The sequence below is a fragment of the Dromaius novaehollandiae genome, chromosome 1, assembly GCF_036370855.1.
Source record: "Dromaius novaehollandiae isolate bDroNov1 chromosome 1, bDroNov1.hap1, whole genome shotgun sequence".
Classification (NCBI taxonomy): Eukaryota; Metazoa; Chordata; class Aves; order Casuariiformes; family Dromaiidae; genus Dromaius; species Dromaius novaehollandiae.
Window position 1 is genome coordinate 188,298,298 of NC_088098.1, and position 26,467 is coordinate 188,324,764.

The following is a 26,467-nucleotide window of genomic DNA, read 5'->3' on the forward strand; positions in this document are numbered from 1 at the left end:
TTCTCTGTGGTTTGTATAGCCAGTTAATCATTTGCAAGGAAAGCTACTGTGCAGCTTTGCGTAGTGTATCATTGATTAATATAACTGAATGTTTGTCATAAATGTTTGTCAACTAAATATGTAGTTAATGTTTGTACTTGGCTGCCTCATCCCACACCAAAGACTTGTTGGCTTTAAATTATGTGGCTCACTGTGGTGGAAATACCTTCCTGAAGAGAATAATGTGTTCCCTAAGAATATATTTTGTTACATTAGTATGACAAACTCACTGAGTTGGAATGACAGCAGACCTACCTGATCATATAGTAAGGACAAAAATACCAAAAAGGCATGTTTAAAATTGTGAAAAAGTGTTAGGCAAATCCAGAGCGGGGTAAAACTGTAAGGAGTAGAATTAAGTACTCCTTAGTATCTGGTATAGTACAAGCTTAACTATGCAGCCACCTGATCTTTGACCGTAAACTCTATGTCAGCACTCAAATCCAGAAAAGGACTTGATGGTTGTGGAGTTTGCTATGTTTAAGTTTTCAGTGCCTGCTTCTGTGGGTACAGTGTACAATTCTAAATTAGGTTTCTGTGCTCCTTAGATGGCAGAATTAAGCCATAATTAAGTGAAGGGGAAGCTAGTATGTTGTCTTGTGGTACATATGCTTCTCTGTAGCATTTTCTATTAGCTGTATGTCTGAAGTCCTGTATCCCTTCTGGAGGTAGATGTTGACATGCAGTCTGAACCCTCTCTTTGACTTGGATATCTAAGTCATTGCTTTTAAAACTGGAAGGAGAAGTGATGGTCATACCATCAATACTTTACACAGTAGGTTACTGGATAAATCACTTTCTGCTGTAGTAGAAGACTGATCCTAAGACTTTGCTGGACAGGCTGCTGAGGAAGGCCAGGCAGCAAAGACTGGGGTTTGGGACTACATCTATACTGACAGCCTAAAAGGGACTGTGGTTCAGGCTTGAGTACTGCCCCACCGTCATCTTTCGTATTTCATTGGTAACTGGTTTCCTGGCACGTTTTGGCCTTTGCCAGCGCTCTTGCAGGCAATGCCTAGGCAAGGCTTGGGGTATAATGCAGATCAGGGACTATTTTCAATTCTTGGTGTGGACTAGAGGTGGAGAAAGCTTAGCTGTGCGATACAAGCTGTACTTGGCCACTTGCCCCCTAGGCCTTAGGATAGGCCATGGCTTGTGCTGGCAACGACTACAGAGGGAGTCGTGGGATCCACCACGAGAGCGACTTGGGCCCTGGCAAAGGAGTCATGCCTTCTCTTCCAGTCTCTCTTTTCGGCTTCATGAATCACACGTTTCCAGCTGGTTTCCCTCAGCAAAACTAGTTTATGCCAGACGTGCTCTTTTCATACCTTCGTAAATCTTGCTTTCCAAAGACTTTAGATGCATAATTTGTGAATCGGGCACAGCCATAGGCACAAAAAATGCTTGACTTATGCAGAATGACAGCATTTCTGAGCATGCTCACTAGCAGAATATGAAATATCTGGGGGACTTCACTAGTGCAAAGATGGGTGCCTCAAGAATTGCAGGCAGCAGATTGTTCTTGCAGCCATCATCAATCTTTTGTGATTGTTCTGTTGGATTTTCAGCACCTAATATTCTGTCTCAGTGTGTAAGCTGCTATGGGCTATGACTTGTAATTTAAAATTTCCTAGGGCTTTTCTTACAAGGGAAAAATACAGTATGCTCAGCCTCACCAAGTTATGCCATTCCACACGCTTGCCACGCTCCTTTTTAAAAGTTACGTTAGGAGTGCTGCAGCTTGAACCTTACAGAAGGAACTGAGAGTTCATTTGAGGTTTTCTGTCTGTACGTACTAAATATATTTCTGCTTACGCTGTGAGTGTGTTCCAGAAGTGTGTGATTAGAGAGAGGTCACTGCCATCACTGCTGCCTAGCATGATAGCGCTAAAGAATCACACTGGTTTTGCTGCAGTTACTTTTTTGGAGGGGTAAGATTAAGAATTAGCTCTGTCACTTCCAGTTGTCATTGAAAAGTCCTCTAAAACAAGGCTTTTAAACCAAATGCCAGCTTTATACTTCCTGCCTTATTGATATTAGGCACATTTATAGATGTCTGCAAGATAGTTGCTTTTTGTGTGTGTATATGTTTGTATGTTTTTTTTTAGTTTGAGCGTATACATATTTTTTAAATAGATGCATGAATAAAATGTAGATACACACACACACGAGTCTGTTTTTTACCTTCCTAGTGCTTCCCAAGAGTTTTCTTTTATAGGAATTGTATTGTGCTTCTTGAGGCTTCAAACTTTTATCTGCCTTAATAGCTGAAGGCAAACTGAAAAACCAGCCAGAACACTGAGTAGTAATCTTCACTCTAGCGTCTGCACCATCATTTTGAAAGTCTCCCCTGCCACTCCTATTTATGCTGAAGATGACTAAAGCTGTTACTCATGCTTGGGTGTTATCATCCAACCAAATCCTCTAGGCTACTGGAAGAGAGACCAGAACACTATTAAAGCTGAGGTCATGCATTTCCTGCTTCTGTCGATGTTTGCAATGGCTTCACTTTTTGATAGGCTCTTACTAAGGGTACAAAACAGTTGCTGGAGTTGCAAGATGCTGGTCATGCTTAATGCAGTATTAATAGACTATTCTATTGCAGGTATATCAAGTTAGCCCAACCCTTAAGAGATTATTTTGATTCAATACAAACATGACCAAAGGGGTTACTTAAGACACAGCAGCTATGCAGTCTGTTTTCATTCTCTGAAATTTGGATGCTGTTCTTGATTATGGTTTAAACTTTTCTTTACTTCATTTACTGCTTTAAAATGTAGAGTTTCTCTTACTGGGGGATATGGATCCCACCTTGTTAGCCTTCTAAAACTTGGCTGTATAGGCTACATCTGTACTTGAGAGGCAGAGGCACTTCCAGAAAGGAATCCATTCTATTTTAAACAAGTATTTTAGGATGGGATTACTTATTATCTGAAGGTACCTCTCTCCACTGACTATAGAGAATATCTGTCTCGGGGACCAGCCTAAACTATATGCATAATATTTCTCAGTTAAGGTTAAAGGAAATGAATCATATGTTTAATATTAGTCTTCATAACTGTATTTTCCCCTTCCTTTCAACATTAACAGGACATTAACAGATGAAGTTCTTTAATTGCATCTAATTCTACTTGAGGTTGCTGCTTATATTATCTCTCCTATAGTTGCTGTTGCGGTTTCTGTCACATAGATGTCACTGAGCTATAATTACTTCGGCTGAGTACTGTTACCATTGTGGATACAGAAGCAGGGGTATAGCACTCTCTTTCTCACTATACATTTACAGCCATGCATGCCACCTGGGTTTTGCAGCCTCTGTTACATGCAGCTGCCACTACACTGGTTGCAGTATCTAGCTATGTAGAGATACCTTGCCCGTGTCTAGAGCAGTCCCAAATAAGGATATAGCCATATAAATAAAACTTGGTTAGCATGATACCATGTTGTGTGATCTTTTTTCCTTTAGGTTGTCCTGATTATCGGTAACATTTTACAAGAAATAGTAAAAATTATTTTCTGGTGATCTTTGCTTTTCATTACACTTTGTATATTGTTCAATGCTTTGGCAGTCATACCCTGGCTATAGTACTTTCATTTTCAGTCGTAGTGTGCTTTTTAGATTGTTTGAACTTCAGCTTTTCATTTTGCGGTATTGCAATATCAGTATTGTAAATATGTTGGAGGAATTTTAAAGGTTGCCAGTGAGGAAAATATATTAAATATCATGGAGATGTATTTGCAGTTCATTCTTTTTTTAAATCTTGCTGAAGTTGGGGCAAATTTAATGTGACAGTCTCTTTAAATAGGAAGGTAAATAATCCTTGGATTCAATTCTGCAGTTGTTATCTGTGCTACTTCCTCCTTGGAATGGGATACTCTTACTCAGGCGTACATCTTTGTAGCTGGTGTAACTGGTAGTGTAAAGATGAATTTTTGACAGTCTTGCTTTCTTTATCTGAGTCACATTCCTAAGTAACTGTCTTTCCTTACTACTGTTTTATTTGACCCATCCTGTAGTTAACTTTTCCGTGGTATATAGAAACTGTTTCCAGTAGTAAGCAAACTACGGTGTTAAATATTTTAATGCGTCTTTTTTTCACCCCTGTGCCCAGTTCTCAAACTTTCAAGGGGGTAACTGCCTACTCAAACTATCAAATTACATGCTATTAAAGTGCTTTTAAAGTGGGGTTCTTGCATTTGAAAAATGTTAAATAACTTAAGTCCTTACGACCACATGTAAACCAAGAGTTTTTGAATATGGTTTCCTTAATAAGAGATATTTCTCTATAGACTGAAAATGTAGATATTCCTGGACTTGTTTGGTCATCAATATTATAAGTTTATTGCTGTGTTTTGCTGTATACCTAATAACTAATTTTTATGTTAAGAAATATCTGTAATGCTGTGACTACACTGAAAATATCAAGGTTTTATTATAGATGCTTGCAGCTATAGTTAAGTATAGTTCCTAATGCTGTGGCTAATGGTAAATTATTTGTAACCAGTACCGCTCCTTAGTGGTTAGTTCTTTCAGTTCCTATTAGATGAGTAGTATGCTTTCAGAAAAAGCTTGCCAGGACAAAATTCCAAAAATGAGTAGGTTTAATGTTGCATAATTTTACAGGAGCATAAAGGCTTGCAACTAATATATACAATTGACTTTCTTTCATAAAGAAACAATGTTGTAGAATTTATCTGAAAAGAAGAGTTAGCATAGCTGCAGCTGTTTTCATGTGAAGTAAACTTGATGTTGCATTCCCAAGCTAATAGAACAAATTTCTGGTGCTTCCTGTAACCAGCACTGTCATTTAAGGGTTTCTTTTCTCTTTGAGGTAGCAACTCACTGTTTAAAAAAGATGAAGGTAGGGGGACTTAAAGCTAAGCATGTGGGAAATTATCCTTTTAAAGAGTTGTCACTTCGTGAAAAGCTAGGAACCTGTAGTTAGAGGACTTCCTTCATTATTACTTATGGATTGATTTTCATGTTTAAACTGTGGAAGACTATCTTACCCTTCTTAGTGCTAGGCAGCTTTTAGCTTTGTAACTAGAGCTGATTGTACACTGCTTTTTGAATAGGAAAAAAAATAATTATAAATCTAACTTCTCAGTTCCTGAATTTTTAGTTTTCCAACAAAAATGGTAGGCTTTATAGTAAACCAGATGATGTATGCAGGGGTGTGTATTTTCTTGTTTTGGTTTTTGTTTGTTTTTTAATTTTCTGATAAGTCCAGTTTTCTGACAGGAAAAACTGGGCATGTTTTATAAGCAATTGTATAACAGGAACTGGGGTGTGGGAGGGGAATGAAAAATGTGAAAGGCTACAGGTAGCTTCAGTGTTGAAAGATCAGAACAAACTTATCCATGGTGTCAATATGATATCTATATGAAATGAAAGTATCTAGTTTCTTCCAGAAATAATAGACTGTGCAAGTGGGGCTTTCTAAATTTTCATTTATCTTAAATTGACTTGATTGAATCAGCTGTGAAAATGTTCTAGTTCAGTAATTGTCAATGGTACTTTTTTTTTTCTGTGCCTTGTTCATTGGATAACTAATTCAGCTCAGACATTTCAAGCTTCTATATTTATAATTTCAGTTTTTTGATTTACATTTTGCCTTAACTTTTCAAATTTATCGTTTTGCATTTCGTCAGTAATCTCAAATGCCACCTACCCCGAGGTATAGCACACATAACAGAATCTGGCAAAAAAGGGAGCTTGTCGGGATTTACATATACTCAGGTATAGTGTGTGTGTGTATACATACAGCGTATATATATATAGTGTATATATAAAAGGAACCTTAAGATATACTTAGTGCTGGAAAAATGAGTGAAATGCGCTTTGTCTGAAAGGATCCTAGAAAGCAATTTGGAAGAATAAATAATGCAATGGAGTAACATGCTAGAGTGGGATTTTTCAAAATTATCAGTACAAACCCCACTGGGTTCACTAGGTTTTTACGCAAATTCTTTATCTAGTTCTGAAAATCTCTTCTTTTGCTGTGATGCTGGCTAAAGCTGCAAACGAAAATCATTTTGTAATTTGATAGAGACAATGGAGGCCAATATAATTGCCATTCAGATTTTCCATGTCACTCACAATCAAAAACTCATTTCCTCTCCCAAAAGAAAGCAGGGGACAATAAGGAAACTGGTAGATTTGAAACAAATAAGATTAGATTTTTTTTTTTCCACAGGACTTGAACTTCTTGCTGCAGGATATCACAGATATTAGACGTTTACGTGAGTTCAGAGAGAGACCAGACAAGTTCATGGAAGAAAAATTCTTTGAGTGTTACTGAACACCCACCACTGCTGGGTTTGTAGCTTAGGTGACTGTTTGGGATCTGATCCAGTGCAGCCATTTGTATCTTCGACCTCATCTCACGAGTTCCTTTGCAGTCTTTGTATTTCAATGACTGAAGTTACTTTCTTAAGAAATTAAAGTTTGGATGTTGATTCTACATAAGGATTTCTAACCTCCCTGAAGTATCTGCTGTGGTTTTATAAATGCTTTCAAATGAACAATATAAAGAAATATTTGACTTGGTATTGGTGCTGTATTTCTGTAAATTTCAAAGACACGTATATCAAATGAGGCTGATTTTGCCTTGTATTCTATTCCGAAGAAAGCCAGAAATTCAAATTTCACATTGAATGTAAAAACAGTATAAAGCCCTTTTTGCCAAACTCCTTTTGGGCGATTCCTAATCCAGTGGTAGCATGCGCTTGGGTACACTTGTGCGTGTATCTAGAGCTCCCTTGACCCTGGAAGGTTTCGAAATAGGTTCAAAAGTCAGCTCTCAAGCTCGGGGATTATCTGAGCAGGGCTTTTTAAAGCAGACACTCCCCTTAGATAGTGGCTAGGTCTGTTTTTTCTCAGCACTGTATGCACGCATCCAGCGAGGTACCACATTGTAGTACATTTCATGCATTGGAGTGGTTAAAATACTGAACATGAAAATATTCATTTAAATTATAAACTATTTAACTTGCTTCCTACAGAGAAGATAAGTGCTCCAAACAGTTCATCTTCCATATCTTTCTCTTTGTAACTGGCTCTTTTTGAACAGAGGTTCTCTCCTGTCATTTTGGAGTTCTGTCATAGGTTCCTGCCAAATACTACGTCAAAGCCTGGTTAACCCTGATGTCTGTCTCACGTAGATGCTTATACTTGATCATAAAATCATTTTGATTTGGAGGATATTAGCAAGCATGTATTAGAACAATTTCATAGCTATGCTTTGTGCTTAAGCAAGAGAAATACTTCAAGCAGCATCTCATACATCGCTTGGGTAGTCTACTTTAATTGTGGTAGTACTTGGAGCTTTATTTAAAAGATGCAGGACCATCATTTACAGGGTGCTAGCTATTCAGATCCTGAAATAGGGATGTTCCTTACCCAAAAAGTTTTCGTTTCAAATTGGAAGTCTTTTGCTTTTCTGATGTTAAGTAAGGTGGCATAAATCAGATACGTTGATAGAAGGTTTGCTCCCCCGATTTGTCTTTTGGAACTGCTCATTAATTGTCAGTTATCAACTGTTGCCTGCATTGTTCTATTTCAAAAAATATCTTAACTAAACTTTCACTACTTTTATTTTTGTGGTAAATGTGGAGTACCTGCACTTTGTAGTTGAGGAAACTAGAGTACTTTACAAAGATTGAATTTGAACTAAGGAAGGTCTGATTTACAGGGCAGTACCCATATGCATCTTCATCTGCTTATTCTGCTTTTAAGTCAGTGATTTTGTTTTTGGTAGTTTCGTAATCTCAGAGCAGCTTCCCTTTGTCAGGGTGAGGCTGCAGCAGCATTTGCTCGTGCAATGCAGAGGTGTGATTAAACAAGTTGTCACTCAACCAAGTAACAGCTTTGTCACGCTCAGGAAGGGAAGTACTGCTGAAACATAGCCCAGCAGGGAGACAGAGAGCTTTATTCCCAAAGTGTTCTGGAGGAAGCAAGAGGAGTCATTTGGCTTCCAAACAAAACAGTATTCTGCACGAAATTTTTGATCTTCAAATTTGTATGTGTTTTTTTATATGGAAGACATGTTTAGAATTTGTACTCACAGTGGGTTTCTTCTACATTTTTCTGAAGTCGGATATGAATCAGAAGAGGTTAGGATTCCCAGCTAAGATCACTGTCTCTTATTTAGGTGTTAGATATTTAAATCTATGCCACTTCTGTTGTAGTTTAGTTCGAACTACTTGCATTTTTCTTTCATACATTAAGTGCATAGAGAATGAATTTTGAATTCAACAGCAGTGTGAATCTGTCAGTGTGAAATTCTAAGAGTTTGCGAGTAACTCAGGTTTTTCAGTAGTAGTTGTTAATACATAATTGAGTTCTAACACTTAAGTAAAAGCTTTACAGAAGGAGGTAAACCCAATTGGATAATATAACACATACTCTGACATCCCAGTATGCATTTTCTCCAAATTGATTCATACTTCTGTATGCTGGCCTGCAGTACAAGTGCTTTCTTTAGTAGTGGTATATCTGTGTTGCAACTGAATGCCCTAAATCCAAACTGCAAATTCATTTTAGTTCCATTCTTGTTTTTGGCCCCATTATTAATTTGGGTGGGGGGAACCAACGGTTGCTACTTAATTTTAGCTTTTAAATATTTAATTTTACAGTGATGTTACATTAATTTTGAAGAAAATATACCCTGTATTCTAATAGCTGAGAAATATATATGTAGAAGGACATTTCAAAATACTCTTGTGTATATATTCCTGTGTGTAACAATGATACATGTAGATTTTGCCTTTTACACAGTTTTAACTTTTCAAAATGTCTAGGTCAGTTTTGCTTAGCACTTAGCCTCAAGTAATTTATTTTTACAGTCTCCAAGGTTTACAAGAAACTTGCATTTGACACTTTAAATGCGAAGGTTAAAGTTCAAAATACTTTTGTGACACATATCAAGAGGAAGGTTTGTTATAAAAATTACCATGTCTTGTAGTTTTTTAGGGCAGTAATTTGTGTCCCATAAACATAGATACTCTGGTTGATGCACATGCTTATTGCTAGTTAACAAAGGTCGTATTTTCCTAACAAGAAATTACTACTTTGAGATCTGATTGTCTTACTTGGACATTATTTTCCTTCTGTTGAGTTTAAGAACTTCTCACAAAGGAGTTTATTGAAGTGGTACAAAGGAGTTTATTGAAGTGGTACAGTACCTAAAGCACTGACTTCAGTCATCAGAGGTTATTTTGGTATAATTACACAGAGACCCAAGACAGATGAGAAGAAAAAACAGTTTTTCAGAGTTGCTTCCAGGCGTGCTAAACTGCGAAAAGATTTAATTTCTTTATGGGGCAAGGCTCGTGGCGAGAGACTGTATTAGAGAAGCAGGACAAACCGAGTAGCCTTTTTGCCAGCCTTGAAGCAGAAACTGCGGTCTTTCGAGCTGAGCGCGTCGAGAGTAATCGCTCTGGGTCTGAGCGGACGCGTTACTGGTTCAGATGAGCCGGGAGAAAGCGTGGCTCCTACCTGCGGAGGAGAGGGATGCCGGCGGGGCAGGCGATAGCGAACCCGTTGGGTGGCAGGAGGGTTACCTGTTGCTGGCGCAACGCGATTAGCGGAGGGAAGGGAGATGTGGGAGAAGGGAAACCCTCGCAGCGTGTTAAATCCGAACAGACTCTAAACATAATGGCCGTAAGAAGGAAGGCGCGGGGAGAAGCGGAGGAGGAGGAGGGAGTCGGAGCAAAGGAAGAGGGAGCTCTGAAGGGGGCACGCTGCCTGCAGCAAGATGACCAACATGGGGCCGTTTTCCACAACAACTGGCCTCTGCAGCGGAAACCACCCTTGTCCTCGGCCAGGTGGAAATGTGTAATTATTAAAAATGCATATTTATTTTAACTGTGGGAAAGAGCTTGGTTTTTATTTCGTTTTCACTTGACAAATACTCTGTGGACTTTGACAGCCCAAGCAGAAATCAAAGGCTCGGTGTTTTTGGCATGCAGCCAGTCAAAAAAAGACATTTGACATGAATTCTTACAATATCTTTTTCCCTGTATACTATTAACATTTTTACAACTGGTATTTACAGTTTTATCATAAACTTTTCTGATGTGCAGGAAGAGTAACATTTACATATCAGAATATATTTTCACAGCTGAAGAAATGTGCAGGCTTTAATTCCAGTTTAGTCCCAATAGTCTTTTTTTTTTTTTAATACAGTTTATATTGTTGAGTCACTGTCAAATATTTTCATTTTTATGGTCTGAAGGCTGTGCTGAATGAAGCTTTCTGAAACATGCATTTCAGAGAACCTGAAATCGCGTGTTCTAGTGGACCTGTTTTTTATTGAATTTTGAATTGTATCCGATGTAAAGTAATACACTATAGGGTCGAAGCAACAGTTGGAAACAGCAATGCATAGAGTGATGGGGTACATGGTCCTGACTGCAGTTACCACTGAGCAATTAATCAGTGTCTGTGTTCTCATCAGGGAGTAAAGTATTAAGGTAATGTTATATGGCACAAAACAGAAGCAGAATATCAGCAAATGGACAAAAATCATTTTCAGTACCTTTTTCTTGCTTAATTTATTCCGACTTAATGTAAGTGGTTTATTCAAAGTCCGCAAGACCATAGTAGAGCAGGTCACGTTCAAGATCAGTGGAATAAAAAATCCAACAATTTCAATGAAGATAACAATCCTGGATAGGTAGGTTTTCCACGTGGCCTCGGAAAAGTTTTCAAAACATGTTCTCTGTTCAGTGTTATTACGGCGGTTCGTAGATTGAAAAAAGCTTGCTGGTGTGCTTCCTGCTAGCACAGTTATCCATACTGCAGCACAGACGATTTTTGCATTTCTTTTAGTTCGAAGCGTCTTAGACTGGAATGGGTGTACTATAGCCAAAAAGCGGTCTACGCTTATGCAAGTCAAAAATAAAATGCTTCCATACATGTTTGTATAAAACAGCGTGACAGAAATCTTGCAGAGAATGTCTCCAAATGGCCAGTTTCTTACTGCAAAGTAATAAATCCTGAAGGGTAATGTAAACACAAAAAGCAGATCAGATATTGCTAAATTAAGCATATAAGTTGTGGTCTCATTTCGCATTTTTAATGTAAAAATAAAAATGTAGATAGCAACGCAGTTTGCTATGAGGCCAAGAACAAATACCATACTAAATATGCATCCATACAAAGTATATTTAAAGGAGTCCTCAGTGGAACAGTTAGAGCTTACCATTATAATGGTCTGTTTAAAATACCAGTCTGAATTCCTGTGATTTGTAGTTTTCTCTAGTATTTTTATTGTAACTGTTTTTAAATTCCAGGAAGACTTGCAGATGGTTTTGACCTCTGTGCTTTGATAATTTTCTGTTTTGCTTTTCAGCTTCAGGGAAGAAATACAAGCTTTGTAGTAGCAGGATACATCTCCTGTAATCACCAGGAAATCATTCTTTTCTCCCAGATGCTACTGTAATCACATAGCTGGTCTTGGAAAATAAAAAACACATTATTTGTGGCAGATGAGGTCATCCTGAAGCTTGCTTAGTTCCATCTTTTTTTCTTCTTCTTCCTCAATCTGATGAAGCCACTGTAGAACTTTCTGCCTTATTTTTGGCAGCAAATCATGATGTCGAGAAGTCTTGTCCATCCAAGGCTGTTCAAGTAACTGGGAACAGTGCTTTAGAAGACTATTTCCTGGGCTCTGTGAGATATAGGCGCTTCCATTGCGTGCTCAGCCTCCTAGCTGCAAAACGAGCTCTTCAACTTTGCTCCCTGCTCACTCCACGGGGCGGAAAGCCCAGGAATAAAATTCCAGAGCGTGTTTGCTCTTGCAGCATGTAGCCCTTCTCCTCGAGTGCTGCTGGTGGAGCGTGCGTGGTGGCTCATTCTGAAGCAGGGAAGAAAAGTGCTCCCGCAATTTGTAGCGTGACATCACAGGAAGGAGAGGTTGGACTTGCGAAGAATGGTTTCAGTTCAGTTTGCCTGCCTTCCTTTAATCTGATAATGTGTCTGCTGGGACTATACCTTGCAGGCGTGCACATGGTCACTAGCAGCCCTGCTGCTGCAGCCTCCTGTTAACTCTTTCTGTGCTACTTAAAGGTGCTGTACAAGCATTGCTTTTATGCGAGTTTGCCAGTTTCACAGCAATATCCTTTTGACATTTTAGTGTCCGAATAACTTGCGCATCAGAAAAATCCTTTTTTTCTTTGAATAATATATAACTGCAGATTTTTATATTTTACATTTGAATTTACCTTACAATTTTGGAAAAAGATGCCTTCACTAGTAATAGAGAACACACATTAAGCACCAGAAACTAGCTAGGCTGTTCTGTCTTGATTCCCTCAATATACCAGTGCATACCTTATGAGGGACAGTTTAATATTGAAATTACTTCATTTCCTATGAAATTGAGTAAATTAGGTAAAGGGAGAGACATGAAGATTTTGAGCCTGTGGGTTGCTCTGGGATATTCCCAGAACTGAAATACATTGCACTGGAAGGAGAAACTTTACATGTGTTTAATATTAGAATTCATACCTCAAGTTCCTTCTACTCAGTTAGATGGTACTATTTACATAATGTTTCAACTTTATCTGAAGTTTTGTGGTAGAAAAAGCATTTTCTTTGACTTGGAAAGCACAAAAGGAGTGTAACTTACCAAAATAAATACTGCACTATGCAACTGGTTCTGATAATTTAAAGGAGCCAGTTATCACACATGCACAAAATATTCCCATTAGTCACTGATTAATGCAGTGAAAACATGTTGTAACTAATTAAATTGTTAAGTAAATTTAAAAAAGGAGCTCTTGCTCCCTTTAGGGGAAGGCATGAGATAAATCTCAGTTTGTATAAACTCATTTATTTAGCAGTGGCTTGGATAAACACATTTACTGCTGGCACTAAAACCAGTATATTTCAGAGTCTTAGAATAACAAATCTCTTTATATCTGGCTGGGTGGCATGGGTTTTTTGAGCTAGATTTTAATCAGTTGTATGTAAGCAAGGCTCTGTTAGGTAAAAACTTTCTAGTCTGTTGTAAAAGACAGTAGATATTAGCATTTCATAGGGTTTTGACATAGTTTCATAATGTAAGATATGTCAAACAGAATGCAGACACATGTAAGAATGGGTCTTATTTCAGATTTGCTTCACATTTCTTCTGTGAAGCCCTTTCACCTGGATTTTAAGGCAATATCAAGGTGTTCCAATTCTATTTAGAAGACCATAACTGCAAGAAATATATAGGTTTTGAGATTATATTTGAAATTCATATTAAAGCATAGCACATTTTTCATTTCTAAATCGGCAAGAAATGAAAATGTGAGCTCGGTAGACTGTCTCTTGGGTTTAACCTAATTTGCAGCTTGACATAAAGTTGCCTTACCTGGCTTTCCCTCACAAGAGCAGCTGTAGTGCGTGGTTCAGTTTGGCGCTTCTGTTCCCGGCAGCCGTGCACAGTTGAAGGAAACTTCTTCCATGAGAATCCCTGAGTTCTGGATCAGGCTGTAGGGAGCTCTAAGCTCAATTTCCCCACTTAGTTTTTCCTGCACAGAAAATTCAGCATGAGCCAGGTTCGGTTACTGGAATAAAATTCCCTGGAATACCAAAATTTAACATCGCCTTGTCGGTCAAATCCCTGCTTGGCTGCGGCCAGTGCTCTTGCTCTTGTTGAGAGCCTGGGCGTTGCTGAGAGCTGTATTCTAGGGGCTTGGGTCTGTGCTTCTGCAGCCTGGCTAAGCCTGGGGCTCTCTCCAACCTCTACAGCTATTCAGTGGACTTGTAGTTTGTCCAGAACAGTGTGCACACCTTATACTTGCTTTTGGTCCAAGAAATGAGTGATTTTTTTATTGTTCCAGAAATAGCATTCAGCTGCAGGATTTTTCCACCTGCAGAAGAAAAATGTGAAAACCCCAGGTTGACAGACTTTAGTTTTGTGTTGTGTTTCAGTGATTAGTTATGACTGAGTCAGCAATCTGACTCATTTTCTCTTAATTGCAGAAGTTTGAGTGGCAAAGGAGAATTGCAGACCCCTTTTCTTAGATTAGATTTGGTTAATGATAAAGTACTGTTTTAATTTGCATGCTAGTATGTTTGTGTACTTCTCTATGCTGAAGACTCTGAATTAGCAGATCAGTAACCATTGAAGTCTTTGGGAGCCTGCATTTTGGCAAAGTTCCTGCGCTGGCTGGGAGGGAAACTTTGCACACTCTCCTTTTATTGGCACAAGTTTCAAGACGTTGGGCTCTGTACTGTCAGATTTGGAAAACCTTTGAGTAAGCCCCATTGCTTCTTAAAAATGTTTCTTTATCTGTTACTTTGGGAAGAGAATTCCTGCAGTAATGACCTTGCCTACACTTCTTCCCTGCTGGCAAATTTTCCTTTGGCACTGGGGGGGAGGAGGGGTAGGAGGAAACAGCTGCTGGGAAGGCAGTGTGTGTTTATAGGTTTTCTTCCCTAAAGGAAACGGTGCTGCCACTGATGGGAGATGCATGTGAAAGTCTGCCTTTCTCTCTGAATTAGAGAGGGGGATGAGTTAGGACCTATGTTTTACCACTACTGCTAGATTAGCAACAGCTGCATTTCCACCAACCGGTTTTGTCTTCCTCTTGAAGAGGCAATGAAGGGAGAGTGAGCGCAGGCTCTCTAAAGCTGAGAACTGATGAAATAAGTTGAAGTCATCTCTCACTTCCGCAGCAGACTGATTTTGCACGCATCTGTTGGTTGCCACTTAGCTCTGCTTATAGGACTTTAGATACCAGAGTTTAGATATTCAGGACTCCTTACACTCTCCAGTGATCTTGGATTTGTGTGGCAAATGTATTCTTGCATGGAGCAGAGGGGCGGGAGGAAAGCTCCTTATGATCCTAGCAGATTGCTAGTAGAGCAACTGTAAATTTGTCTGCCAAAACGGTGGCTGCTTCAGCTGTTGGTTCCTCCTTCTTGCCCCCGGATGTCACCGAGCTGGATGCTTGCTCTCAGTTAGGACACAGGGGCAGGACCCCTTAAATTCAGGAGTCCAAGTTAAGCAGTGAGGAGATACTTTATCAAAATAAAACAGGTATTTGAAGGCTTTCCAAGTTTTGGAGTTCTTTTGGCCGGTGTTGCATGTTCCTCTAGTGTTATTTGAATCTTCAGTGCCGGAGTCGTAACGAAATTGTAGTCAAAGCCGACGTGAATTTTGAACTTATTTTAGAGAAAAACCAACTTTAGCTTTAAGAACTTACTACAGCCGTGTTCGTACAGCGCTTCTGAAGTAGCTGGTGCAGGCACTCTTACAGATGAGGATTGCCAGGGATGCACACAGCGCAGTATCCAGCTGTTGTTAGTGCTTGCAGAGGCTTGACTGTAGCACAGTGCAGTTGCTTGTGCTCACTGCAGGTAAGCGAGCTTTAAGCAAAATAGCTTGTGCTGTCCGCTGCAATGAAGACAAACCCTGACAGCACAATATTTTCTTTGCCCAATCTGTTTGTTTATCATTTATTTACTCCTTTTCACAGGTTAGTGATGGCTTCTAAAGTATTTTTACTCTGGTTAGTTTTCTGGAGTTTCTGTTTTGGTGTGCAGTATGTACAGGAAGGAATTTATTATGGCTCTGCTGCAGATTTCCTGTTCCAACTTTGGTCAAATTTTCTGTGATTTTGTGTTTTCCTGCCTTGTCAAAGTTCCTTCACTTCCTCGCTGGGATGTGAGGCCATCTTAATTGTCAAAAGCAGTTTGAGGTCCTTGGATGGAGCAGAACCGTTTATTAAATACAGTATTGGGATCATTACAATGCCTAGTGTGTGGAAAAAATATTTAAGATAAAAATTCTTTTTTTTATTTTTGTTTTTAAATTAGATTCCTGCCAAGCAAAAGGATCTGTTAAAAGACTTCACTTGATTTAACTGACTAATTATATGGGGAAGTAGCTACGGAGAAAGCAGGGATAGGAACTTATACCTTCTCAGCTACCACTCAGTAACTGCCTGTTCAGACTTTCCTAAGTTGCTGTAAAACTGCTTTTGGTAAGTGGCTTACTTTGTTCTTGAAGTGCAGTAACTGTCCACTTACAGAGACAGTGCGAAGCACTTAGTGCACTGAAAATTCATGTTCTTACTTCTGTAATAAATCTCCATTGTTGACAAGTCTTAAAATGAGCATCGCAGGAGTTTTATGGTGAACAGACCATTTTTATCTAGCAGTTCATGTTTAAAAAGGAAGCTGGGCAGCTGCATAACTTCTGCAGAGGACTAAAAGACTCCTTGGTGTCGGGGAACTTGATAGCTTACTGTTTTGATCTTAAATAAAACTACACTTATGTGTGAAGGTTAGAAGAAAACACTAAATATTTTCTACTGAAAGTTTATCTCTCCTTCTATAAACCAGTTTTCTTGATTTGTTCTTGTTTTGCTAGCTATGTTCTAATATGCAGATGCCAAAAATCTTTCAAAAAAGAGAATTTTTTTTTTGACCTTGGAAGCTAAAGTATTTGTGCTGCAAGTCTTTTAGGCTCTCTAAGTTAAAATAATTTCTGTGTATGTGTAATTGCTTAAAAAAAGGAAAAGGGAAGTTCTAAATAAAATGAGAGAGTTCTTCATTCCTCTGTGTCTGAAATGCTTCTCTTTTCTCCTTAGAATTGTTTGAATTTCCTTTATAGGAAACACGACTGCTCCTTTCCTGCTTACAAAAAAAAGGAGACAATTTCTTTCCTTTTTTATAAATTTAGGCTGCTAGAATCTTTTTTTGTCTGTTTTTCTGACCTCTTGGGCAGGGAGTTTGTTTTTAATCCAAAACCAAATAGATAGCTAAGGTGTTTTGTTGTTGCAGTATCTCTAAACAACTTAAGCACAATGGGTTGCTTTGGTTCTTTGTTCTTAGAAGAAGTCCTGTGCAATGAATAAGGCAATCACCATGCTTTAAGAAATGCCGTTTCTAGTCACACAGCCCTATTGTCCTCAAATGTATTTAGTTCTGAAATATTTCTTCGCAGTATTTATTGTATGACAACGTATGAATAAGCAGTTTCTTTGAACTACTTCAGTTAGTTCTATACAGTCTTCTTCCTTGTTGTTTCCTATGCTGTGCTTTATATGCAATATTATAAAGAGAGGTAGACTATAAAGAACATATTTTTATTTGAGGAATATCATGTAAAAACTGATGTAGGCAGAAAGGAAAAGCAATATATGTGGATTAAATTAATTTTTTTTTAAGTAATAAAGATGTAAATAAGTATATTCTGTTGCTTAGCTAGCTCTCCTAGTTAGAACCCTCTCCTTTGAGGCAGGAACTTCCAGTCTCAAGTGCTACTACTGGGGACTGTGTTCAGTCTTCACAGTATCCGTTAACATAATATAATTTCATAATATTTATGATTTTACTTGAGGCTTTCTAAATACTCTAATTTACAGGGGAACTTCTTAAGAGATGTAATGAGAAACTTGGAGAATCTTTGAAATACTATGAATTCAACATTTCTTCTTGTTTCATGTTGTTCTTGCATGAAAAGGTTTTTTGGAGCAGGGATTTTGGAAATGTTTCCTATACAGGGTGATGGAGAAAAGTGCGGAATTGTTTCTTGAAGAATATCATACAAGTTCTGAGATGCGTATTATTTTCTGAAATGGATAACTCTAAAAATACATTATCTTCTTAGACTTCACAGCTTATTCTGGGCATTATTTTATGTTTTTGTTGAGCAGAATAGTTGAGACACTTGGTGAAAATACGGGATTAAATTTTTAAAGCGCAACACTGCAAGTTTCAAAAGAGTTTTTGTAGTAGCGCTAGTAGAAGTGTGTAGTGTCTAATGGCAGAAGAAGCTCCGAGATCTCAAAGTTGCATTTACTACTAATGAACGTGTTAGGATTACCTGTAATTATGGAAATGGATGCGAGAGAATGCGCAGCTTGGTTGTTTGCATTGCAAATACACATAAGCAGTTACGGTAGTGGTTTGGCCACTAACAGATGACTGGTAAATACTTGCTTTAAGTTTCCTGAGTTCTGTTTTTTCATGCAACTCATGGAAAGTTCTAGCAGGTTTTTACTTATGTTCTAGAAACAATTTTGATGTGCAACCTGTTTTGTTTTGTTTTTTTTTAAAAAAAAACATGATTATAAAGATATAGGGAGGAAGCAAGCAATGATTTGATAAAATATTGTCACCGTGTCCATTTGTTATCTGATACATTTAAAATAGTGGCCCCAGCCTTTCTCTGATACATGCAACAAGAGCAGATAAGAAATGCAACACCTGCTTGGGTCTCCCTGCCAGCCTCAATTTTAAGTTTTTCATTTTCTGTCGTTATGAACAATGTATGAGTGTGTTAGGGACTGCCAATTTAAGCTTCTGCCCTTTTAAATTTTCTTACTTTAAGAGAGAAATTGCTTTGCACAAAGAACAAATCTTCATTTCAGTGTGTCTTCAGAGTAGTTCAGTGACTCTCCTTGGCAAGGCAGGGAACTCTTGAAAGATAAGAGAAAATCCCTCTTGTACTTCTACTGCTATGCACCGTAGTATTCCTCAGAAGTCCCACAGTGTATTTATGAGACATTGTACACGTGGTTGTTAGGGACAGTGACTGTACCAAAGAACTTATTAGGAAAATGAGGAAAATGAAGAGAAATATCTTAGTATTGGTGAGAAACTGTGGTTGCAAAAATGAGTGCATCAAACCCTTAATACAAACAGGAACAATGCAAGAAATCCATGTGGGCCAACAGTCTAGCCGTTATGAGCTGACAGTTTCTAACAGGTACCCAGGTATGTTATGAAGAGAAGTTCAGGGGTGTGCTTTATAGATTAATTTGGGAAAACTATGTCATGTATACTGCAGTAGATTCCCTGGAGAAGGAGCAGTGTGGACTCTTCCACTGGAAGCGTTCTAGATACCAGACAGTTACGACATAAAAGTATAGTTGATCTTTCAGCAGGCAGTGAGGGGTTAGATGACATTAAATCTTTTTGAGCTTTAGTCTTTGGAATGAACGGTTTATCAGGGAACGGCTAAAAAGTAAAGGATCATAAAAACAAAGCTGAAAAACGGAGGTTGACATTGTTCTGAGGGAAGCAAAATGAAGAAAGGATTAGGCAAGCAATCTTGGCAACATTATCTTGAATGGACAGGAACGAGATCAAATGAATTTCTAAAATGTCAGAGGTGGGAAGAGAGGTGCCTTAGTTAGAACAAAATACATGAGTTCCTAAACTATCATTTGTGTTTTTTTGAACTTAAAAAAAAATTGTATTTATTCAATCACTCTGCAAGTATAATTGAAGTAATTTCAATACTTGAAACTTCTCTCCACTTTGCATACAGAAAGTAAGTAAAATGGCTCTCCCTAAGACTCTGGCAAATTCTGGCTCTACTCAAGCTTATGCTTTGTAAATTATAGGATTAGAAATTCAAAGCTCAATTGGACTTGGCAGAAATTTTGAAAATGTTTTATGACTGAAAATTCTTATTCAAAACACTTTGCAAATAGAAAAATATGACTATTTTAGGAAAGAAAAAAACATCAGCTGCCATATAAGCAAATATTGGGAACAAGAGGAAGGAAATGGAAGGAGCTTCATGAATTATTTTGGAAGCTATTCCAAACATACAGGGTGAAATGAGATGGGGAAAAAAAAACTGTGGAGAAGAATTTACAAATGTATTTAGTTCTGAGGTAGTTACTTGTTATTTTTCAGATCTTCAGTTTAAGTTTCTGCCCAGCGCCTATTCTTCTCTTGCCAGGATTGATGTAGGCTAGTTCCATGTCAGGATGACTGGTATTTCATCCACCTGGTTTTTAAAGATGCACCTCACTTCTGTGCCAAATTGCTTGCAGCCACTGCATCAAGTGCTTGCAGCCTCATGTAGTTCTGGCGGAAGGAATAGAGGTCTCTGACTTTATGAGGTTTTTAACTTCTACTTGTCAGAGACAGCACAAAGCCCACGGTCACATTCCTATTATGTTTTTATAAGGGATAACATTATGAATTTACCATAGTCATTCAATGAGATTTATGTGAGTTTGCATAGTTTAAAAAAATATATATGGTATTAATTTGGCTTCCTTCACAAAACTGGAATGTAAGAAGTTGGGAGAAAAAGTGTTTCATAAGAATCGTTCAAGCTGGTAAGCTATAATTAGTGTAGATAAATACTGACATGAAAATGCTTGTCTAGGGAGAACAGCAGCCAAAAAGCAGAACTTGGAACTTGAGATTAATGTGAAGAACTATTACTTTCTAAAAGTGTAAGTCAGCAAATAACCTCCTTAACTTCTGCATTGTAAGATCACTTATGTGATTACTTAGCATATCATTAGTGCTGGTAAATAGCATTGAAGGTATCTCAGCTGACTTCTCCCACCACTACTCTTTCGTTTCAGCCCATACTCTGAAGTTTTTTGAAGCACAAATTCCAGATTTCATGAACTTTTTGTTGCATTGTTTAGCACTTCTGGCAGTTCTATTTTCAGTGTAGTAAGCAGATGATAGTTAGAAGGTGAAAAAGCAAATGTCAGATTAAAGGGACAGGGACAAAGGAGGTGCTTCACACATGTTTTCCCCTTTCTCTTTGCTGAAATCCTAGAAGGAATTGAGCAAGACTCAAAAGCCAAAAAAAATTTTTTTTCTATTGGTCAGACTCCTGGAAGGTTCAAAAGTTGCTTTGCAGTGCACATGTAAAAATGTTTCAGTACAAAGCATTTTCAATACAGAAGCTCCAAACCCACCTCTTTTGTACCTCCACTACAAAAGAATCCAAAACCCACATAAAATTATTCGTTGCATTGAGGGGCCTTTAGCTAAGCGTCTTCAGAGGTCTTAAGCTTGGTCAAAGGAATATTTGTCATGAAAGGACTATTTTCACTGGAGTCTGTGTTCATAATTTTCCTGTAAGAGTTATGATATGCTTCTAGGAGGTGTAAGTTTGACTGTTTTAGAAGGGAGACTGAACCCCAGGTCTCTCGCTTGCAACAGGTGGTCTCATGAAGGGGGATTTCTTACACTATGGGAGAGCAAGTCCTTGAAAAGAAGGTCTTTAGCCTCAGAAAAAGGAGCTGTGTTGGGACCAGAAGCTCTCTTCTGCAGTTTTGAGTGAGCTGTCCATGCAATAGGGTGTAGATTCCTCCCCGTATTTTCAGTGTTGTTATTTTAGTGAGAGCCAGGTAGTGGCATGCAGCATATGCCGCCTTGCATACCAGTTAAGTTTCCAGTTTTTGTCAAAATTTCTCATGTGTTCTCTGTGATGGTCCAGTGGCCTGCTGGTATAGGTGAAAAAAATTAACTTTTGGTTGCACAAGTCCTTTATATCTGAAATGGAAGCAGTAGTGTTGAAAGGCATTAGCTCTAAGAACAATTTCTCACAGTTTCAGTAGTTAGGAGTTACATTGTCTGAGAAAGAAGGGGGGAAAAAAAAAGGGAAAGGTAGGTGGTTGGTGTCAGGGAGAGCTGGTGGTGAAGACGAATAAGAGGGAGCAAATAAGGTGCCTGTTATTTAGGAAAGACTAAAAATGTCCTACTTCTGCCCTATACACATAACCTTAACTCTCTCTATACTTTTTGAATCCATTAGGTCCTGATATTTCTGTGTACCAGGCAACTAAAGACAAATGTATAGTTTCCCCAGTCATAGCTGGGCTGACGTTAAAGCAAGAGAGGGAACAGAAAGTGCCGATGAGGAAGTGCAGCTTAGGGAAGCACTAGTGCATTTCAATTAATTTAAGCCAATTGTGAAACTATGCCATAAGTGTTGTGGTAGTGTTCAACTTTGAGACTTTCGAGTCTTTAATATTTTGACTCTTGTCCTGGCATTAACTTAATTTTGGCCATATGAGGTCTAGAAGCCTCTGCTAAACTCATCAGGATCTATGCTTCAGTACCACCTTGTAATGTAATTTCATATAAATGGTTTGAAACAGTTATGACAAAAAAGAGCAATATATGCCTGATTAACTTTTCCTCAAAGGAGTATAGAAATGAGCAGTAATAAGGACTGACTGCATTAATCATGCTTTGCTTTGCTATTAGAGATGAAGCTGGGTGATATAAGAGGACAGCTTGGTATGCCAAAGATCTGATCCAGATTCCATTGCAGATGCTACAAGTTTTCTTACTGACTTCAGAAGGGTAGATGTTTTGGATCGATTGTCTTCGGTATTGATATCAGTTTCCTCTTCCTCTGTCATTTTGAGGTCTAAAGGCTCATGTCAATGAATTTACACTGTGAGCAAGCCACAGACAAATACGCTACAGGTCCCTCCTGTAGCCTGCAATTAAAACAGAAGGAAAGTCAGGTAGTAGAGAGAACTCAAGTTCTTTGTGCCTGTCATTTAGGAGTCTAACTTCAGGAATGCCTTGAGTTATAGTGTTTAATTTCTTTGGAAGTTAGTGGTAAAACAGGTCTGTTACTTTTGTTATGGCTTAATTGTTGATGCATCTGCTTCAAGAGTACATATAGCAAAAACGCACTTGCATGACAAAAAAAGGCGTTTCTTAAATATTTAAGTTCAAAAAACCCAAAGCATTCAGAATAACTACTGATTGATTTCTGCATCTAGATTGAGGTGGCTTGTACATGATTTTTTTTAAGCAGGGACATTTATATGTAAAGCTTCTCCCTGCTGTCTTCCTGTACTTGTGGGCATGCATTGGAGCATAATACTTTATATACTTGCTTCGGATTGTGTGCAAGTATTATATTGGCATATTTCTACTGGGCTCACCCATAACAAGGTGCCACACTAACCAAAAGCAGCAGTAGGCATGCCGTCTACAGCAAGAGCAAAGAGAGCAGGGTAAAACTGCAGGGTAAAAAGCATCCAAAACAGAGTAATTCCTTTATGAACTTCTGGCAGAGCTATTTCCCTGTGTTCTCTGTCCTTCTTCCTTGGAGACAGGGAAACACTGGAATACGTAGATGCAGAAACAACTCAACTGTATGCCTCTAAGAGAGAGTCAGCATGAAAATGGCCTGTTTCCTTACCAGGAGCAATATTTTGAGATTTCGAGGTCAACTTGTGTTCTTCAGGGTTGCTCTTACTCTTTTATTTGCCTGGATATTTGCTTATTTAAAGGCAACAAAATGTTATGGTAGGCCTGGTTTTTAGATTTCATGGACACTTCTTTCAGGATAATCTTTTCAGAGCTATTATTTGTAGTAGAGTTAATAAAGTAGAATTTTTGTTCAAAGAAGTGAACGCTCTCTTCCCATCTCCAGCCTTTCTTAAAAATGGTTTGGGGTTTCTGGCAAGAAAGCAAAAAGTGTGGAGTGGCTGCATAGCTGAGATTGGAAATGCCTTGATTAATCTGCCTGACAGCGCTGTGCATCTGCACTGTTTTTCCTGCGTAGACATGTCAGTCGAAGTGCTCGCTGGGCTAAAACCCTTCGGTGTTCCTGAAGTCTCACCGCCTGTGAGGGGCACGTTTCATCCCACGTGGGTATGGTTGGAGCACACTGAGCTTCGACACTGGCCAGCATGCTTAGGGCAGGAAACGATCGGAATAAAAAGTGTCTGAAAGGTAGGCTTAGGAGAAATAGTCAGGCTGCAGCTAAGATTTTTTTCCTTTTCTTTTCTTAAGTGCAAATAATAAGAGAAGCTGTAAAATTCAACAGATTTCAGATTGCAACATGCTCTGCATAACGTGTGAACTTTGCACACTGGAGTTTGAGAGCTAGAGTAAAACATTTTGGGGGGCTTCCATAAGCTTGACGATTTAAAATTCTTTCACGGAGTAAGAGAAATGCTTCGAAGGCATGTGAACCTCCTAGGATTTTCTCAGTCAGTGGAAAGTAAACAGTAGCAAGTTTGACATGATTGTGTGCAAGTCCAGTAAAAGTGTTTGGATGTTTTATTTTAATCAGGCACTCTGCTAGTGCAAAGTATGGCCAGGTTTTAAAACCAGTATAAGGCCTTTTAAAACACTGGTCAGTATGCTTTCATTTTTAAACTGCTAAAAGGGATACCAAAACTTGACTCCAGCACCAGCAGAAAGGTTTTCAAATGCTTTTGCTGGAAAACATTTGGGCAAAATCAAAGCTTTCTCTAGGAATACGTTTCAGTGAAATTTCTTCCAAGAAGCAGGTCAAAAATATTCATGAGGCCAACTGGATTTTAGAAAAATTCTTTAGAAGCTAGTTTTATCTCATTTTCCTTAAATTTTCAAAGTAAAACTTAGGGCAGAGTACTTCAATTTTCTCAGCATAAGACTTGTAAAATGTAGTTGTTTCATCAGAAATATCGAAACTTTTTTTTGCTCTGTTTACAAATGAATGAGAATTTCTTACAGAATAGAAATACTGAGAGCTGAACGATTTTGGTAGGAAAATATATTATTTGAGTATTGTGCATTTTTCTCTCTAATTAAATGAGATCACAGGAAGCAGGGAGGTTTTGATCATTTGATTATTTAATATACCTTATCAGATAAAATATATCTTACTACTTTGTTGTTAGGTGCAGTTCGTGTACTATCCTAAAACGTCACCCTAATACTTTAGGGGAAATCACATGTTTGTGTTTTTCCATGTGTTGCAGTTTTTGATTATATGACAACAGATATGTAGCTGCAAGATAAGCAGCTAATGAACAAGTGTTGCACAGAGGAAGAAGAGGGCAGAGGCCGTATGAATTTCTTGATTTTTATAAACGCATCTGCTTCCTATGCCTAGAATTGTCTAAACATCAAAAAAAAAAAAAAAAAGAAAAGAAAAGAAAAAAAAGCATCAAATGTGTTCAGAAGCTTGTGAAATTCTTTTAGGATATGCTACTTTTAATTTTGCCATTGAAAATACAAGCAGGATTGTTTCCTCATTAGCCACATAAGGACCCAAGACCAACACTCCCATCTCTCAGCCAAGCATCTGTGTTTTCCAAAGTCCCCAGGTGCACGAGTGCTGGCTGGCTCTAGGTAGGTCTCAGCCAGTGGGGCTTTTTCAAGTCATGCTTCTGAGGCAGCTGCTTGTCCTCACCTGTCCTACAAGGAGCCTAGACACCAAACTCTGCTTTTAGATTCCAGAACGGGTGGGGAAGGGGGCTACACGTTCAAAAATTGGATGTTGCATGTAGGTCCTTCGCTGGATACAGCGCAAAGGCTTACACCTAGTGAGTGGGGGGAGTTTTTGCACTGGCGCTGTTCAAATGTGAAGTGAGGCATGCAGGGTATGTGGTATTTTAGGAAAAAAAAATCTTTGTTGTGCTATAACTGTTGATTTTTCAAACATGAATAAGATTATAATTGCCTTCCCAAATCCATATGAAATCATCAAAATAAAAGGGGTGAGAATTCTACGCTTCTGCGGTTTCCATGGGCATTGCTAGGACTTACGGTCTACCTGCTTTCTTCTGGATACTGAAGTACTCAAGTGCTTCTGTCCAAAAATATGCTTTTCTTCGAGTCACTTATCTCTACGCTGTACTCTGAAAGTTCATATATACCTCGGACAACTAAGAAAAAATAAGTAGATCAAGTCTAATTTTTAACAAGCCTGAAGAACGCTATAAATGTGATGAGGTTCATTTCACAACAAACATTCGATGGCACTGTCATCTGACTGTACTGCAACACTCTTTGTTTCTATTATTCATTAATGAGAGAATTCAGAATGACAATATGCCATTATTTCCAGCCTTTTTCTACTATTCCCCTAACTGCTGAGGTGAATTCAAGGAGCTTATTTTATACAAAGTTATATTTAACAATGTCCTCTATGCCATCAAGTAATCAAATGTTGTCTATTAGGTCATCTTATTTACATATAAAAGCATTTATGCTTGACCCTATGGTTAAACTGGAAACAAAGTATTTTAAAGCACAATAAATGAGTAATTTTCTGCATCATTTACCTCTTAATATCTGAGGGGGGAATGTTCTGCCATTAGCAAACCTGTTTTTCCAGAGCCTTCATTGATTGTCTTCAAAAGGTGTTTGCGTGTGGCCATGAGGAAAGGCACCGAATATCGTGTCTTACGTTATTTTCTGAAAAATAATAAGGGCTTAATTTCAGATATGTTGGATCAAGCTTCCTGCAGGTGTTGCTGAAGTCCAAATGACCATGGTTCTGTCCATAGTTTACAACACAAATGCACTTCTGGAGGTTACTCTACATCTTATATATGTTATTTAGAATTTTTGCCCTTTTTTGCTAGCTCAGCTACATCTTACTGTGTCACAAAAAATATAACAGATACAGTGTGGTGCAGTAAGGTTTCTTTAATGTCTTTGAGGGTCCCAGGATATACAGCTCCATGGATAATCTACATGTTTGTGTGTTAGACACTTCTGAGCCCATTTCTTAGGGATGCTCATTTGTTGATGACTATTAGTTGCATTTTCCTCTGTCTCAAATCTATGAAAAGCTAATGCACGCATACTAATTTTAGAATTGTTTTGAGGTGGACGTACATATTTATAGTTTGTATTTGACAAAGCCAACTAACGCTGTCGATCAGTTGTTGGTGAAATTGCCCTCGAGGA

General features: G+C 38.3%; 2 protein-coding genes across 2 annotated transcripts in view; one reads left to right on the forward strand and one right to left on the reverse strand.

Moving 5' to 3' along the window:
• Window positions 1–26,467, forward strand: part of RB1 (RB transcriptional corepressor 1) — an 82,204-nt gene that overhangs the window by 37,349 nt on the left and 18,388 nt on the right. The window lies entirely within an intron of this gene.
• On the reverse strand, window positions 9,182–11,974 carry LPAR6 (lysophosphatidic acid receptor 6). The gene has a single exon (XM_026108430.2). The coding sequence runs from the start codon at window positions 11,247–11,249 to the stop codon at window positions 10,230–10,232; it is 1,020 nt and encodes a 339-aa protein (XP_025964215.2). The 5' UTR covers window positions 11,250–11,974; the 3' UTR covers window positions 9,182–10,229.